Below are 19809 nucleotides of genomic sequence, written 5' to 3' on the forward strand. Positions count from 1 at the left end.
GCATCACATACTTGTTACTATATCTTTTGCATTATGACTGTAATATTTGCCGCTGGTCATGAAGCAGTTTCATGGAAATTAATGATTTCTTGTATATTTCTAACAAAAGATACTTTTAAACCTGGAGTATAAACACGTCAATCAACTTTATGGAAAGAAAATAAACACGGTACATGAATAAATAGTACAAAGGGTTGGAAGAATAAAACAATATAGGTAGGACCTGTTTTTTAAGGTCTTTGTGTCCATCACAAATAATGTGTGGTGACCTTTTGTTTGTAAGTCTATTGTTAAACTTTTTTTAAGTTAAAGTAAACTTGTCATACAACTTCAGGTCGACACCAATATATATAGAATTTTTATTTTCAAAATGACAGGGTATTTTATATGTCAAAGAATTTCCAAAATTCTGTGAATGTATCGCGCAGTCTCTATTTCAATGTATCATTCTGTAGTTAAGAAGACATGTCGTCGTGTAGGACAACTGTTTTACACTAACTGTTTCTATAAAGTTAATATGGGCAAAATTGACCAAAACTAGCATTAGAGTTAAGTCCCTGCTAAACTGAAGTCTTCATGTTTCAGCTCTGGAGTTCCCAGTGAAGACATTTTTTTTGGCTTTATACATAAAAAGGCATATATAGACAAAGCACATAAGCACAAATGAAAAACAAGAATATATTTTTTTTTACTATATCACAATAACGGGATGTATAGCATTTTTTTTTTACAAAATAAAATTAATTAATTAATTAAACTAGTATACCTTTTTCGGGGCCAGCTGAAGCACACCCCCGGATGCGGAATTTTCTCGCTGCATTGAAAACTCATTGGTGGACTTCGGGTGTTATAAATTTTGCTCTTTGGTCGGGTTATTGTCTCTTTGACACATTCCCCATTTCCATTTTATCTCATTTTATCTGAAACTGTGTTTAAAAACAAATCGTACACGGACGGACGGGAAATAAATTAATAATTTTAACATAAACGAAAAATTAAAAAAAAAAGCTTACAGTTTGCATTACAACAATTTACACGAAACATGATACACCGGTATACATGAGATGCAAACATGCAAATAAGTAAAATAAAAATTACCAATATGATAAAATTGAGAATAGAAATGGGGAATGTGCCAAAGAGACAACAAATTAACCCGACCATAGAAAAAAACAACAACAGAAGGTCACCAACAGGTCTTCAATGTAGCCAGAAATTCCCGCACCCGGAGGCGTCCTTCAACTGGCCCCTAAACAAATATATACTAGTTCAGTGATAATGAACGCCATACTAATTTCCAAATTGTACACAAGAAACTAAAATATGATGCACGAAAACGACTGAGTTGGATACTTATTGGACATAGATGTTTTATTTATTGAAAATTTACGACAAAAAAGTATATTCTGACAAATGCTACGTAGTTGTAATCTCATAGAATACATCTAAGTCAATATCTTTCATCTCGGTCTGAATTAAGGCATCAAACTTTTCATTCTGTGCCACTGTAAAATGATTCTTCCAGTCAGCAACGGAACCTAAAAAACAAGAAAAGTACTATCATTATCTTTAAATTTAAAATAATACTATTTGGACATACGATACAGTTTTGATTACATTACGAAATTTTTATGAAAATTGCATACAAGGTATTTTTTACCTGATTAAATCAAATATGCAATAAAAATAAACCTTCGTGTGCTACTATTTTAGATAAATGAGGTCGAAATTTCAGACATTTTCTCAAATTTGGATTTGTGGTCATATTTTTCCTTTTGATAGAAATACATAACTTTTTGTTTTAAAAGATAAACACAAGCTGCTTTTTGTTAAGTTATTTATAATTTCTGTTTTATATTATTGTCCTATAAATTTATGCATTAGTTTTACAAATAACTCATTTTTATCAAATGTTAAATGAATGTAGAAAAAAACTTCATTTTTTGCTGTATATTTATCAAATTTAAAAAAAAAATGCATTGTTGACTTTTTCATGAAAATTGGTACAAATAATCTTCATACGTAATCAAATCAAATGTCATTTTTAAAAAAGGGGTCCATGAACTCCTTTAATATGTTAGTATTACATGTATGGAAAGTCAAGAGAAAATCTGTTCCCGCCAAATTAACAACGGTAGTCCGGCCGATTGGTGCAGATATAGAGCAGAATTGCTCACTTGATGAGGAAAGCATGAAACTTTGCATAGTAGTTCTTGGTTTTATACCCTTTGATTTCAGCTATGGACCCACTCTGAAAAATCCAATATGGCTGCCATTTTCAAGATGGCGGAAAAACGGTATAAATATCAAGATTGTCCTAAAGGGTGCAATCAACAGTTTTTTACGTGACGTCATTCTGTAACAGGGCATGTAATAGTGGACCCATCATGCAGAAGTCAGATATTCATAGTTATATAGATATCTATACATCAATGGAAAGATAATTCTATGAACTTTCTGAATAAATAAAAAAAAATCCAACATCTCTTGTTTAAACATGCAAATTGGTACAAGTTATCAGCTGGAAATTAGGCATTTTCCCCCTAAAAAACCTTAAAAACAGACCACCTTTGGACACACGGATCAGTAACCTGTGCATATATTTGAGATTTCTTATAATATGCATTTCGAAGAGCTTATCCGGCTGATTTAAGAAAATGTAGTTTCAGCCTACGTTCGCCTGCTCCGAAAGGAGCTATCTTACCTGACAAATCAAAGTGCTTTTTGCAACAGGTGAAAATCAGCTGTTTATGGAGTTGCCTCCCATATAGTAGGAAGTCACAAAAACATTTTTTTTTTTTTAAATCTTGACAAAAGTGGCATTTTAATTGAACTTCAATATATGTTTTTCACATTGAACATAAAAAACAATCAATTTTTTCATTTAGTGGTATATAAATAGCAGGGAATTCCATCAGTATGTAAATCTCACTGGGGAAATACCCCTAGTTTTTAGTACGAAACTGTTTATAGCACCCTTAAGCAAAACCTTGTATGCGATATATAAAAAATTCTCAGCTTTTCTGAATCTGTACACTATACCGATTAAAATGATGTCTTACTTTAAGGATTGTGACCACAAATAGTGAAACTACAGCTCTTTTTTTATGTCGCGCGGTAGTGGCATATTGGCCAGTGGCAAACAGTTTAACAGGCAAATTATCCCAAACATTTCCTGTATCACATTTTCATCAGTTTTACAAAGAAAATAAATCATAAAATAGGGTTTCTTTTAAATAAATAGAATAAAAACTGTGAAATAGGCATGAATAAAGTTACTTTAAATAGATTTTGTTCCTAGTACTATATGAACTAAGTTATAGCTGAGTTGAGAAAATATTGAAATAGTGTTTTTCTTAGGAATGGCATGTGTACCTTTTTGACTATAAAAAGTACCAAATATATATTATAATGAATAAAACTTTATGTAACACTGATCAGGAGTAAAGGTCAAAGTAGAAAAAATCTACACTTTTCATATGCAACTTTTGGTTCCAAATATATGAGAGATTGAATAAAAATATCATGACGTCGCGAAAAATTAAAAAACTTCAATATTCGCACAGAGTCTGGTTTTCTTATATCTGGTTGCTATGTACAAATCTGTAATATTTGCATTAAATATACCAAACTGATGCTTTTAAATTGATGTATACATGCCGTACAATATTTTTCAGAATTATTTTACTCCATTTGCAAACACATTTCTATGCTAAAACATCACTAATATTTTGTATTTGTCCCTTAAGGGTGCAATCAACAGTTTTTTACGTGACGTCATTCTGTAACAGGGCATGTAATAGTGGACCCATCATGCAGAAGTCAGATATTCATAGTTATATAGATATCTATACATCAATGGAAAGATAATTCTATGAACTTTCTGAATAAATAAAAAAAAATCCAACATCTCTTGTTTAAACATGCAAATTGGTACAAGTTATCAGCTGGAAATTAGGCATTTTCCCCCTAAAAAACCTTAAAAACAGACCACCTTTGGACACACGGATCAGTAACCTGTGCATATATTTGAGATTTCTTATAATATGCATTTCGAAGAGCTTATCCGGCTGATTTAAGAAAATGTAGTTTCAGCCTACGTTCGCCTGCTCCGAAAGGAGCTATCTTACCTGACAAATCAAAGTGCTTTTTGCAACAGGTGAAAATCAGCTGTTTATGGAGTTGCCTCCCATATAGTAGGAAGTCACAAAAACATTTTTTTTTTTTTAAATCTTGACAAAAGTGGCATTTTAATTGAACTTCAATATATGTTTTTCACATTGAACATAAAAAACAATCAACTTTTTCATTTAGTGGTATATAAATAGCAGGGAATTCCATCAGTATGTAAATCTCACTGGGGAAATACCCCTAGTTTTTAGTACGAAACTGTTTATAGCACCCAAAGGTATTCTATATAATTTCGGAAGTTAAAGTAATGATTCTTCAAAAATGGACTTCATGTTCTTGAATTTGTTATCAATTAATTTTAAAATATAAAAAAATTAATTTGGTTATTTCTGTAACACATACATTTGCAAATTTCGCTGCATATACAAAAAAAATCGAAATTCAAAATGTTAATCAATATGTTACATGTTACTCTTTAAACACTTTCAGTTTTAATAGTTGGAATGAAATAGGTTGAAATGAGTCGATTGAACGTTAATATAGGTCGGTTAAATATGGTGGAATAGTAGGTAACTCATCTGAACTTTGAGGCAGTGCCGAGGGCACATTGTCTCGTGTCTCTTCAATGTCACGTCTTACGTCACTTATCGCGTTTTCATCTGCTGTACCCACTACATTGTCAAATTATTCTATGTAATCAATAGGTTTACCTTTCTTCAGGTGGAATAGGCAATTGTCATCATTTAAAATGGTTAAGGGGCAACTATTTGCTTTTCCAACTACGTGCGAAACCAATTCGCAACTATTCAGCGAGCATGGTCCTAAAATGCACTTCTGGTCAGCACATTTATTAGTTTTAATGGTAACAGTCATTTCTGAGTTTGGTGGAACTGTGATGGTTCGTTTTATGCAAACTTGCTGAGTTGAAATCTCGTTTCCACCGTTAACAAATACCGCATTTATCACTTAATTGTTGATGGTAATTGTGGGAGTACTCAGGTTTATCACTGCGCTCAGTGTGTCCAAAATATCTAGCCTAAGTATAACATCGTTTGTTAATGGCTCTTTACACACATCCCATTGTCTGTTTACTCTATTAATGTCGAGAGTCGTTCTTTATAATCTTCCCAATAACAAGCTGTTAACCCAAACCACGTTCTCAAAATCTCCATTTTCTGCCGGAATTAATTTCTCATTTACTAATGTTATCATTGCAGCAGTGTCCAAAATCATGCTCACATTCTGGTCATGTATAGTACCTCGTACTGCTGAGCTCTTTCAAATGGTTCGTCTGATGACAATATCGGACGAGGCCGTTGGCCTCTGTTCGATTTTTTGATGAGGTGATGTTTCATGACCAATAGACTGTGGAATCGTGTGTTGGCTTAGCTACTGGCCCGACCCTTTGCTGTTTAAAGACTCCATTGTTGGGGTTGCACTTTGATTTGCTTCGTATCCTTGTGAAGGTGATCGTTGTCTGAAATAACCGGGATTTCTGGAGTTTGCCCGTGGAGATGCTAACCGTTGTCTTTAGGGACTACTAGTATATGATCTCTAGCTTAGTGGGGTTGTTGCTGGTCGATAGGCATTAAGCTTGGGTGTATTTCTATCATGCGATCTACCGCGAATGTATTGCTCAGGAGATCTTCCACGTGTATATTGATCAGGTGATCTTCCATTGATCATGAACTGATGATCTTCCATTGATCATGAACTGGTGATCTTCCATGACTATTTGATCAGAAGAACCGAGGTTATACTAATCGGTCAATCCACGGTTATGCTGATTAGTTGAAAGCATAACATCAGCTAGTTATGTGACAATTTGTGTAAGGTTATGCCCCTCATTATCCCAAAGTCTGCTCATATTTCCTTTATCGGTCGGTGATGCTGCGCCATCAGCAAAGTAGACTTGTCGATGGTTAAAATTGGCACTTTTTTATCCATATATCGCCATCTGGTTTGCTATTGAGGTTTTTGTTGATTTAACGCCTTGTTGGAATTTTCTGGGTTCCTCTTTATTACATGCCTTGAAGAATCTTTGTCTTTACATTCTCGACGGAATGCTTCGGTTCCAATCTGGTTTGATCGTCTTTCTTGCTGAAGCGCTGCTCCAAATGAATGCTTTTTTAAGGCCTTGGAATCATCATCTGTGCGAGCGTACTCAAAGCCAACATCGGCCTGCAATATGGGACCTACACACATTTTTCTGTTTCCCCATTGTCATCTACCGGCAGTTCGTTCAAATTGGTAAATGAACGCCTCCCAAGTCATGGATCCTCTCCAATTGAGTTTTTTTGCATTTTTGGGAGCTGTGGGCTTCGTCTCCGGTCCCTTGCACCAAGATTTTCTTGCCATCGGGTATATTCTCTCTCCAATAAGGAGTCTGAAGAATAGGTGTTGCCACCCTCTTTTGGTTTCCTCTGCCCTTTCCTAGATCGGTTAGTGGGGTCAGCTTGCTGTTATGGGAAGCCTGTTAGAGTTCCGGGAGCGGACGAGGTTGTCATAATTGGAGAGATAAATGTGGGATTTGCCATTGACTCGACGGGAATGATACTGTAAGTAGGCACTGCATTCAGCATTGGAGAAACTTGATAGAATCCTCTTGCAGCCAATTGTTTCTGTAATGGTGTGCTTCTCTGAACCAATTATTATTGACTCATAGTAGATGGTAAGTGTGCGTAAGACGACACATAAGCCTGTTGCTGGTATCCTTGATAGGTACTAGAGGTTTTTAGAATGTTCGTAATTGGAGATTGTTGTTGAATAATTTGAACTGTCTCATACAGGGCCAAGGACCCTGACATAGGACTTTTGACTTAAGGTGAAGACACCTTCAACAGAGTTGGCGCGGTTGCTGGTTCATGCGAACTATAATTGGGGAAAGACCCAAGGCATGGGTTTTGTTGTGTACTTTTGGTAAACATGCGTTGTACTGGCTAAGGTCAAATTTTGGCTTAGATGATGTGTCCATTGCAGGAATTTTAACTTCTTTATTTGAATTGTCCACTAATTTATTTACAACAGATGCCAGTTGTTGGAAGGTACCCTGCTGTTCAAATGCACTTTTAAATTAAACTGTGTCTACTTCCTCAGTTGTTGTCAGTTTGTCCATTCGTCTCACCACAGCATTGAATATCTTATTGGTCTGACCATCAATTCTGCCAAGCAATTATTGTGGTCTATCCTGTCTTCGGACTGCTGAAGTTGCTGAAATATTGCTTTCGTCTGCTCGTTATTAATATACATTGCCTCTTTCTGTTCAGCTTGAAACGTAATGAGACCAACACATATTTTATCAATTCGTGATGATTTGCTCTGTTTTATATTGCGGTAATCTCAGCTGTTCTTATGGCATTATATTTACTATCTGCTCAAATTCTTTGTACAACTGTTTAATAGTCATGTCTGAGCTGTCCTCTGTTAAAGCGTCTTCCGCTGTGGGTTTCTCCATATCCCCAAGTGATTCAGTTTCTGCCATTTCAATGTTCTTGTCCTTGTTGTCCTCAATTCCTGCCATTTCACTGATATGTGTTTAAATGATTCTCAATTCACAGTTTAATATCTCAAATCACAGCTTTTATGTGTGACCCAAGACAACAAATAGTGCAGCTTTTAATGAAAGCTACTACTGCAGTTTTTTTTTGAAAGCTACTACTTTGTGTATGAAATGACAAGCAAGGCAAAATCAAAAAGGACAGATACTAAATGACACTATACAGCAATAAAGTGTTTATATTCATGCCAATTCTCAATAATGAATATTTGCTCCTTTTTAAGGCGGCCATTTTGAAAATAGCCACCATTTTGTATTTCAAAGATAGATCAAAACAAAATCTTGCTAAGTACACCAAGTCATTCAAATATGTTGATTTTTGTGCTTCCAGCATCAAATCCACTGTGGTTTGTGTAATACTGGAAAATATTTTAGAACGTACGGCAGCCATCTTGAAATAAACCGCCATATTGAATTTTGAGGGTGGGTCCATAGCTAATATTGCTCAGTACACGAAATTGTACCATCATGCAAAAATTGGTACTTTCCTCATTATTTGAGCAATTTTTTCACCGATCGGCCGGACTACGGCGTACATCTCAAAAACAAGAACACAGACCTTAATTTTGTCCTGCTTTCTTAGATTCGTTATATGCCCTATCAATCCGTAACAGTCGTTTAAAAGCTTATTACTTTTACAGCCGATTTCAATGAGTATGTAGCTAAAGGTAATATCTTTGGTTAGCTTGCTTGCTAGCTGAACCGTGAAATCATTGTTAGGTTAGGTAAACTACCCTTTTTTAAGAGTAGACTAGTCCGACAGATAACCAATCTATCTGTCTGTATAGGGCTAGGCTACTTTGAAAGGAGGGAAGTATTCCTTAACTAACAGTGACTTCACGGTTTAGCTAGAAAGCATGCTAACCAAATATATTACCTTTAGCTACATGTACATACTCATTGAAATCGGCTGTAAAAAGAATATCAACTATCCTTACTAAATATAGAAAAAAGATGATGTGGTATGATTGCCAATGAGACAACTTTCCACAAGAGACCAAAATGAAACAAAAATTAACAACTATAGGTCATCGTATTTGCCTTCAACAATGAACAAAGCCCATACCACATAGTCAGCTATAAAAGGCCCCGAAATGACAATATAAAACAATTCAAACGAAAAATTAACGGCCGTATTTATATAAAAGAAAATGAACGAAAAACAAATATGTATAAGTATACCTGATAAAATTGAAAATAAAGATCATTATTACTCGGTTTATTTTACTTGACTGGGCGGAGTTTAACCAGTTCGCTCATAATAAACCAGTCCATCTATAGATAGGTGTTTTAGGATAAACTCATCAATGAAGTACATGTCCAGTCATTGTTTTGTAAATTTCTCTGATGACACTGATAGGTGATTAAAAATCAATAATAATTATAACGGCAATCATCCTTATCACACAAATCTTCAAATAGACTCTCCCTATGCAAATTAAAATGTAAGCTCCGCCCGATCAGTTGAAATAAAATTGGTAATACCTTTCCTGTAAATTTCTGGAAGTTTGACACTTGGATTCTCTTTGGTTGTAGATTCTAGTAGGACTTTCATTTCATGGCCCATTGTTTTTACATCTTTGTCCGCCTTTTTTAGGTTTTTAAAATCACATTTGTTAACAATGTCTTTTACTAAATTGTCAGTCACGTGAATATTAAGAAAATCTGCTATCCTGTGTATTTCTGTGGCCGGATCCTGTTAAAATTTAAGTTAAAAATTTATATTCATCATTAGTTTTTAATATGGTCTTTACGTGTCAAATGTGTATTAGTTACTACGAGGGGTTAATAGAAGATTTCAACACACGAATTAATAGTTAGTTAATTGACGTTAAAACAAAACTCTTCGGTATTGCAAGACTCTAAGACATCTTACCAGAGGCGGTTTAGAGGGGGCCCAGAGGCCACACACCCCCTTTCTGGGAAAAATTTGGTTGATATATAAGACTATATAAGAAAATACATTGATGTCATTAGAAATTCAAAGAACAAAGTAACGAACTGAAATCAATCGATGTTTATTTCGTCATATTCCAGCATATTTGCTGAAATTGTAATGACAAAACAGAAATATAATTGCCAGGATTCATGCACTCGTTTGCGTCATTTCAATAGTGTTCATATATTTGCGGACAGTCGATAAAAAAGAGTAGACACTAGCATAAAGAACGTCACTTACCGATTTTAATTTTTCAAAATGTACAGTGAGAATGTTATTGTTTTCGTTCTTCGCCCTCGACATTTCCCTCTCATAAGCAAACCATGTACCATAAAACTGTACTGTAAATATAAAGCAATGTGCAAATCAATGTCTGTTATTAAAATTACATAGTCATATCAAATATGTTTCTTAAACCCATTCTAGTAACAACAAACCACATTGAATAACGCCCCGATTAACCTCCATTTCTATGTTCTGTGAACCGTGAAATATAGGGCAAACTTTTATTTGGCATTCATTTAAACATTTGCACATAGAAATAAATATGACCTGTGTGTTTAATCTTTCAAGTTGATAATATAACATTGTCGATATCAAATTAAGGTAACAACTATACAATACCATAATTAAATTACAAAAGAAATATAGAGTCCTAGAAATTATTTTTGAAATACTGAAACATGACCATATACCAATTAAATAATTCTTTAAAACACTTTTAAGAAATCAAGAAGGCGACCGATCCTACTGGTCGAGAAAGGGTGAACCCCGAGAAAGATCATAGACTACACATGGCAAAATACGCAGCTTTCCCATTATCAACTTTCCTTTCTCAGTAGCTGACATGCCCTATTTCCCAAATCGTGTATGTTCACATTACAAGGACTATTTTAAAAGAGGCATGCACGGAATCATTATCATGATAATAAAATCATACCTTCGCCGAAAACGTAATCGCTAAAGTATTGGTTCCATGTAAGATTTTCACATTTTGGTCCTAAGAGTCCCGAATTGATAGCATGGTGGTACAGTGAAACATACATATCTTTAGGATTCCGAGTAACATGGATAATTTTCCCGCCATTTTCAATCAGCTTTCGTGGTAAAAATCTGTATGGGAAATGAGTATTCAGTATCCGCGAAGATTCACTCCTGCTAACTGAACTCAGGTCAATTTTCCCTTCAATCATTAATTCTTCTTTTATATCTCTTTGGTAATCGGCCTTTCCTTTCATTAGCATGCTCACAATCTCCCAAACCCAGTGTGTGCCTGAATAATTACATTAGATGAATGTTTTATTTTAATACGTTATTCTGATTGGCTAACAGTAATCTCGCGTCATTCTGAAATCAACCTTCATTTCGAAATTAATTGTAACATATATACATGATGACACGAGCTTCTACAATAAAGTGTACAGGTAAATATTAGAAAATCTTGAAAGTAATCGTTTTTTCATGATCATAGCCAAAACATGTACTTCGGTCAACGCTTTTACATCCCAATGAATATACAAAAAGAAGCATTCAATTCTTAATTAATTACGACGGGTGCCACGTGTGCAGCAGGATCTACCATTCCGAAGCACTTGTTGAGATCACCCACAGTTTTTGGTAACATTCGCTCTGCTTATATACATATAGTCTTTAGTTTTCTTTGTTGTGTCTTTTGAAGTATTATTTGTCTGTTTGTCATTTTTGTTTTTAAAGCATGGCGTTGTCAGTTTGTGTTTGATCTATGAGTTTGAATGTCACTCTAGTATCTTTCCCCATTGACATGCTCTAAATTTTCAATACATTACGTCGCAAATGACAGTTTATTTGTAAAAAGCGGCGAAATCCGACATTGGACATCTTGCAAAACATTTGCCAGAAGCCGAACGTTGCATTTGTATATGTGGTTTGAGTGCTGGAAACATTCGATGTTGATATAGTCTATCTATGTACTTTAATTTGTAAGCATATTTACACAAACGAAATTTCATATAATCTAAGAATCTTAAAACCAATAAATTTTGATAACGTAACATTTTCCTAAATCTGACCATCATGAACACTTTTTTTTATTCAGGCACAATAGCGTTGGTCGTTATAGGAACGCATATTCAGTAATATTATTAATTCGTATATTTTAACAAATGTTATTCGTTTAGGGATACATGTAGTCACAATTTAAACTATATTTTCGAAAGTAGAGAGAAAACGGCGGATAGCAAAAAGCATATTGCACGGTTATTTTAAAAAGCGATATACTTTGTGTGACGTCATGTAATGAATTTCAGGGTATTGTCGTTTTGAAACAAATGATATCTGTGATCAATTATTTGACGAAAACATGAATCTCCAAATCATAGGAGGACAAACAAACAAACAATCAAAGTACTGAAGTACTGAACATCGGATGACCGCAGGTTCTTGTGGATGGTCAAAAGCGCATGTCACAGAAACAGATCACATCTCTATATCTGAAACTTGGGTTAATTTACAGAGATATTTTTTTCTGATAGAAGTTCGTGCTTGGATGATGAATAAATGACAGGAAATTCAACCTCACCGTAATAACTATTATATCAAGTTGTAGTGCAAGAAATCAGTATACCTTGGACTATTATACTTATATAATAATAGTCGTAGAGAATACACTGGTTTGTTGTTATATATATTAATAATATTACGATTGCATGTATATATAATTTTCATCTATTTGCAAATTTGTATATGATAATTCTATTCTACTATTATTATAGTGCAGTGCAAGTGCATGGTGGACACTCTTCTGTAAAAAAAAAATCAAAGCCTTAAAGGCTGTAAAAGCAATTGCTGCCATGTTAATGTTTTGGGGACTTTTATTTTTCATCTACATATATAAGAATTAAACCTGACAGGACATGGTTGTCTAGTGAAAAGCAAGAAGGTTTTGACTTTATATCAATAAAAGACTTAAGCAGGAAATCATTTTTAATATGTTTTATATTTCACAAGGAGACAACAAGTTTACCAGGCTAAAGTTGGGGGTAATTATGGATTATCCCCTGGTAGTGTTTGTAACTGGGCAATAATTACTTTTATTTATTTAATTTTAACAATTTTCATAATTAATTTAAATTAATCATTCAGTTAAAACATTTCACCTTTCGAGACACTAATGTTGAAAAATGGGACAGAAATAAAATAACTTACAAGACATAAACATGTAAAAAATAAATATATATTTCAGCTTACTAAAAATATTTTCATAGTGTTACTTTGACATCATTTCTTAAAACTAAGTCCCACACATAATTATTCATTTGATATGTGTCATCCTCATGCGATACGAGAAGTTTTCATGTCGCTAAATAGTCTTCTTGTCGCTTAATTTATTCTTCTTGTCCGTTCTTGACACTTCTTGTCGCTAAAATTCTTCTTGTCGTTATTAGTGAGACCGCTATTTTTAGATTACAGGTGGTCATTTACACTACACGTATAACCTGTGTAGTGATTTTTATTTTACGATAAATTTATGAATGAACGATAATTTTATGAATGAACAAGAGCACCTGACCTCTTTCTGAAACACCAATTAAACATATAAAATCGTATTTATTAAGATATAATTCAGTCAAATTTTCACCACTAAATCAACAACTGAAATGATTCCATATTTTGTTGAAACATCGTACAACCGGAGAACAGAAATCGCAGGTATGAAAATGCACTTTTTTCACTGGTGTTGAAAACCCAAAACTAATTTGACTAGAATTTATGAATGACGGAAATTTAAGCGATAACAATACATCGGAGTGACCTCAAGGTCATCCTCTGTAAAAAAGCAATTGAAATAACAACTAATATGTTGTTATTGTCAAGGAAACAATATGATATCTATAAAATTCCAACAAAATCAAATGACGATTTTAATACAAATATGGGCGGAAATTAACCTGTTGAAGTATAGCCTTTGTATGAGGTCAATACAGGATATATAAATAAATAATTAATTTAATTTATAATTAATTAATAATTAATAATTAGTTTATTTTAGTGTCACATATTTGATCAGACAATATATATATACAACAATTCATAATACAAACAAAGATCAAATATCCAGCCTTAGAATAGACTTATGAGACACTTTAAAACACAACAGACAACTGTACATTTATATAAAAAATAAAATGAGCATTTCTTTATACAATTCAAAAATAATTACTGGTTTATCACATTAAGTAAGCTGTTTTTAAAAATCTTTACTAGTAAAAGTATCAATTAATATTAGATAGACTATATTAGTAAAGAGATTACAGATAAAAACATAAGCAATGTTTAAAAGGTTTTGCCAAAAACCGGATACACTTTTTAAAATAAAAACAGACAAAAAGAAAGAGAGAAAATATATATATATATATTTCTAGGGAAACAAAAATAATGTAAATGTGATGATATAAGTAAGTGATCTAGCTAAAAAATATCTGTACTTAAAAGTAACAATAATAAAAATGATAGTAAAAAGAATTTAAAAATATAACTATGAAAAATATATGTTAATATTCAAATAAATTTCTTCCTTCTCTGATAAAAATTGAAAAGTGCGTATGATAATGAGGATTGTATTTATTTACATTTCATAAGACTGATAAATTGACTGTCAATATCAAGAGTATCAAAGTTTTCTATAAAGTTTTTGGCTCGAGAAAATAAATTATATCTTAAGTCATCATACATAGTGCAGTTCATTAAAAAGTGTTTCTCGTTTTCTAAGACGTCATTCGGACAGAATTTACAACTTCTTTCATTAACTGGTATTTGCGGTCGTGCATATCGGCCTGTCTCGATTGCCAACGGAAGCGATCCACTTCGGAACAGGGCAACAACTCGTTGGACCGATCTTGGCAACTGAAGCTTCAAATATTTTTCTGTTTCTACTTTTTCTTTGTATTGTATTTATGTACGTAGTTTATTGCCGTTTGGATTGTTCTTGTCATTAAAAAGTTCGCTAACAAATTCGTCGTTGTCTACAATAATTACGCGCTCATAAATTGTTCTCATCGCAGTTTTTGTCGTAATGCTATTATCGTTCACTATGTCCGTAGCATTAATCTTTTGTATCATTTTGCTAACTTGGTAGTACCATCCATTACGCCTATTTGCAATCCATGCTGATATCTTACGGGTAATACGGACATCGTCTGATCTACTAATTCGACACATCAGACGAATACAAGCAATACGCTGTTTGGTAAAACAAGAGGACCATCCAATGTCACCTCTGACGGCGGTATTTGATGTATATTTGCCTGCTGACAAGAATAACTTAGATGCCTTATTCTGAATCGAATTAATCACTGAAAATGTTTTAGTTCCCCAAATGCCTGCTCCGTAGAATAAAACGGGTTCTACCATAGTGGAATATAATTTTGTGTATACACTGTGAGTCATTCCACCAGCACTAATGAACTTTCCATATAGCGCGCCTAGTGCCCTGCTAGCTGACTTCGAAAGTTCTTTAACTGCTTTGTCCATAGTCAAATGCTCATCGAACCATATGCCCAAGTATTTGTACGAAGAAGTGTACTCAATATCCAAGTCGGAACATTTGAATGGGAAGTCCGATCGACTGACAGGTTTATTCCTGAAATGGATAACGTTGCTTTTGATAGGGTTTATATCAATTTTCCATTCACGGCACCACTCCGAAACAGTATCTAACATCTTCTGGAGACTTTCCTCGTCCGGAGCAATCAGTGCAATGTCATCTGCATATACAAGTATACTCAGCATAGTATCATCGAAGCGAACACCACAATTTAGATTATTGATACGTTCAGCAAGGTCATTGATGTAGGCGGCAAATAATGTGGGAGACAATTAACAGCCTTGCTTTACTCCGCAGTCCACATTAAACCATGGTGTATGTCTATCATTGACACGAACTGTACATGTAACATTCTCATATAAGGACTGTAGAGCAGACAGACATTTGCCACTTATTCCAACTTTTCGAAGTTTAAACCACAATAAATTCCTTGGTACAGAGTCAAAAGCTTTCCGCATATCAATAAAACTAACAAAAGTTGAATGTTTTGAAATTTTCCTATTTGAAATAACGCTAAATAAACTCCAAATATGCTCTTCACAGCTACGTTTGCTGCGGAATCCATTCTGCTCCTCACAAAGGATATCGTTTTCTTCAAAAAAAGCATATCGACCCAAAGAAGTATTTCGACCTCGAAATTCGTCCTCAGTCAATATACTTCTTTCAGGTCAATATATCCTTGTATCGACCTCATACAAAGGCTATATTTTTATAATATTGTAATTCTTTATATAAAAAGCATATCATTCATTCAAATTTTCGCGGTTATAACACTGTTATGAAGAACACAAACACCCCTGCTAAAATTATTATGCGTATAGTCTGTTACGTCTGAAACGCATATTTTTGACGTTTTGTCAATATGATGTCCTTATTTTAGAATTGTAAAATATGATAAAACAATTTTTATTTTTTTTCAGAATAGTATTTACTTGTCTAGTGACGTCTATGGATATATAAATTTTATATAACTTAACTGTTATGATTTTATAGAAAAGCTGTTTATTAGTATGGGCTGGTTGATTACACGGTATTGACGCAATAACGTGCGTAACGTATATAAAGTGGTAAAAAAAGGAATCTCACCACATTTAGGATAAGCTGCTATCAAAATGTCATCTTCTTTTAATTCCATGTTCCGAATGGCTTGTAATCTTTCAGCAATTTTTGAGTTATCTCCCCAGAATGTCATAAAGGGGTGTAGTGCTATTTTGTCCACACATGGATTATCGATCTCGAGGTCACCGTTCTTATACTGGTACCTCCGAACAGGAAACAGTCCATCAGTTTTGTCTGAGCTCATTATTCTGTTGAAGAAAAGAATATAAGGGAGTTACCATTTGCTTTTTAGGGGTGTGTGTGGTAGGATGACATTTTAAAAAGGGAGGTGAGGAGTTTTGAGCAAATAAAAAAGACAGGATGAGAAACACTTTGCAAAACAAAATGCAGGATATCATTTTTCATCCTAGCCCTCCCCCATAAAAATCAAATGGTAGCTCCCTAATCATATTGCATGTTTCGTGAGTAATAAAGATTGCTAAATGGTGGGCCAGACTGCGGAAATTCACATTATAATAAAAGATACAAAAGAAGCAGTGGCAAATCATATTGTAAACTGGAAAAGCTGTGCGAAGGACTTATTTTCAATTGCAAAATTTTATTCTCACGGTATGATGATTCAGCGACAGGACAACAACGCGAAATGTTTTAAATGAAACAAACGGGTTTACATGTAGTCAGAAAAATCGCAAAATTCAAACTTCAAGAAAATACCCCGATTTAAAGTAAGTCTAACACAGCCATAACTAAAATAAAACAGATGAATAGAGAAACATCAGTCCACTTAACATATAACTTATACTAAAGTAAAAACGGACTCCACCATGGACATGGTTGAACTGAAATGTTCTGAAAGTGTAGAACTACGTGGATCCTGCTCCACTAGGGTCTTATGATACGTTAATGTCACACGAAAGGTTATGTTATATGATAGAAGGGAGTTATAATTTGTTTTAGGGGGTGGGGGTGGTCTAGGATGAATACTTGCTTTTTATTTTAGTTGTTATCTTTGTCTTGTCTTTTTTTTTTACTCTATTCGGTCCTCATACCAGCCTTTTTTATTAGTTTATCCTGACTTTTCTTTTGTACATAAATTGCAATCTGCCTATTTTTATTTTTGCAAAGTTTGGTAAAATTTGGCCAAGTAGTTTCAGAAGAGAAAATGTTTGTAAAAGTTAACAGCGGTCGACGACGACGGACGACAATTGATTAGAAAAGTTCACCTGGCCAAGCGAGCTTATATCATCACTTGCCGTCAGTCGTCCGTCGTATTGTCTTTTTAAGCCAACATCTAGAATTTATGACAAAAAGGGGGAGGGACTATGGGTATCTTATAAATATCAAAATCATGTCCTCATGCACCATTGACTTTAAAATTGAGAAAGGAAATGGTGAATATGTCAAAGCGACAACCACCCGACTTATTTAAGTGTACCTGAGGTATTGACTTACCCCTAAAACGTTTTAACTTGACGTATATACAAATTCAGTTTGTCAATCACCTTTATCCAGATTTACTTTATGTTAAGAAAATAAAACATGTATAATAAATGTAAATGATACGACAATCTCTTACCTAAGTTCAAGTTTTGTAAACAAACTGCATTACAAACTAGGTCATTCACCTGTGTAACATGTAATAATACACATGTACACTAGTATATGAAATTGAGAATGAAAATGGGGAAAATGTCAAAGAGACTACAACCCGACTAAAGTGTAGATAACTGCCGAAGTCCACCAAGGGATTTTCAACGAATCGAGATAACACTTTTCTGAAATAAAGAGTTTGTAATAAACAAAGGGACTCGGTTAGAAAATGAACATTTTGTTTATCTATGTTTTTTAAATATTTGTTTCGTATTTTCTGTCCGTTTTCACGGCCGACACTAGGCTAACCGAGAGATTGGTCTGTTAATATACATTGAGTATGCGGCTATATCGGCGGTTGGTCTGTTAATCGGGTTGGCTTAAGTCTGTTAATCAGGTGTTATCGAGAAAATCATTGAAAGTTCAGCATGTTTCATAGTATAACTTTCTAAATATATTTTCATCATAACAAGTATTCATGTCTAACAAAACAATTCAATGTACTGAATTCAGTGGTGTAATTATTATTTTTCTAGCTTCAATGTACGATCTATAAAATGAAAAGGCGGGTTACTCATCAATAAATTTATACACATTTTACACACATAAAATGTACACAAAATGACACATTGGTTAAATTTACTTCCATTCAATATTTTGAACATCGAAAAAAGAAAGGCATTATGTTTGTTAACCATATTGATATCATTGTGTGAAAAATCTACACGAAAATCTGTATTTTGGTGACATAAATCAATCTTTATTTAAAACCTGGTCTGTTAATGGGTCGGATGTATAAAACTCGGTCTGTTAATTGGTCTGTTAAGAGTTATGAATGGCAATAAAAGTATAATTTTATTGCTATATGGGGTGTTATCGGATCAAATGAGTAGGCTCAAGACGAGCGGCTAAAATATACGAAAACACCACATGAGCAATGAAACATAGCAAATACGGAAACAACACATGAAATTGAAAATTTATAAAAATGGTTTCAAAAAGTGTAATATTAAAGTAATATTAATTTCATCCAAGAATGATCGCATATATTATGTTGATTCTGCTTAATTGTCATGCATGACACAAATTTGTCATCTACATTGGTAACCAATATACATAAATCAGAGATAAACGTCGTAATGTAACTAAACATCAGTAAGTAAAATATATTGGGATGACAAAATATGAAAAGAAAGAAAGAATAATGAGTAAGATAAACAAAATGTAGAAAAAAATGACATAACAATTTAAAGAGTACAGAAATCAACAAAGGATACACGAGGATCTGGATGGAAACGCAGAATATAGAATAATATATAAGGACAGTAGAGAGTGATACATTGCTAAAAACGAGAGAAAAATAATACTTGCAATACATGAAACACCGATGGCTATTGAAACAGTAACGGATTGCGATGTACTTATATTGGTGACAAATTCTAGAAGTTTACATGCGGACAACTATGGTGGCAGGTTAATGCCATTTTGCGTTTAGCGCTTTAGCGTTTTCGCCTTACATATTCTATATGGCGGAAACGCGAAATTGCGAAGTCGAAAACGCGAAAATGCGAAACCGATTTCTCGTTTTCGACTTCGCGTTTTCGCGTTTTCGCGTTTTCGACTTTGCGATTTCGCCTTTTCGCTATTTCGCGTTTTCGCCCTATAGAATATGAAAGGCGAAATCGCGAAAACGCGAAATAGACTTCCCCGGCCACCATAGACAACTGTAGTTCTCCTCTGCACTTATGTAGAAAGGAACTAAACGGAATAAAATTAATTGAAACTTAAAATAACCAAATGTAGCTTTCCGTTTACTTCTTTAGAGTGATTTGTAAACAACATATGATTAAGTAATAGAAGAAAAGAACCAATTGGATGATGCTGACAAATTAGGGTTTAACGTCCAGTAACAAATATCATGTTCATATGTGAACGAGAACACGTTATATGTAC

General features: G+C 33.9%; 1 protein-coding gene across 2 annotated transcripts; it reads right to left on the reverse strand.

The window, feature by feature from the left end:
* Positions 1–1353: 1353 nt before the first annotated feature.
* LOC139498877 (sulfotransferase 1B1-like) lies at positions 1354–17968 on the reverse strand. 2 transcript variants are annotated; one of them, XM_071287465.1, is made up of 6 exons: positions 17843–17968; positions 16294–16514; positions 10567–10899; positions 9867–9967; positions 9173–9383; positions 1354–1538 (listed from the first exon to the last, which is right to left on the reverse strand). In XM_071287465.1, the coding sequence occupies exons 2-6, from the start codon at positions 16508–16510 to the stop codon at positions 1417–1419; spliced, it is 984 nt and encodes a 327-aa protein (XP_071143566.1). In that variant the 5' UTR covers positions 16511–16514; positions 17843–17968; the 3' UTR covers positions 1354–1416. The 2 variants fall into 2 exon arrangements, with proteins under 2 accessions (XP_071143566.1, XP_071143567.1); XM_071287466.1 differs by lacking the exon at positions 17843–17968 and adding an exon at positions 17719–17804.
* Between the last annotated feature and the right edge of the window lie 1841 nt (positions 17969–19809).

The sequence above is a fragment of the Mytilus edulis genome, chromosome 12 (assembly GCF_963676685.1).
Source record: "Mytilus edulis chromosome 12, xbMytEdul2.2, whole genome shotgun sequence".
NCBI lineage: Eukaryota > Metazoa > Mollusca > Bivalvia > Mytilida > Mytilidae > Mytilus > Mytilus edulis.

What these genes read in the sequence shown, in the direction of transcription:
- LOC139498877 (XM_071287465.1), bottom strand. Translation starts at nt 16,510, where the DNA reads ATGAGCTCAGACAAAACTGATGGACTGTTTCCTGTTCGGAGGTACCAG. An exon ending in CGATTACGTTTTCGGCGAAG is followed by an intron (nt 9,968 to 10,566) that starts GTATGATTTTAT and finishes TTATATTTACAG; the next exon opens with TACAGTTTTATGGTACATGG. An exon ending in ATTTTGAAAAATTAAAATCG is followed by an intron (nt 9,384 to 9,866) that starts GTAAGTGACGTT and finishes AAATTTTAACAG; the next exon opens with GATCCGGCCACAGAAATACA.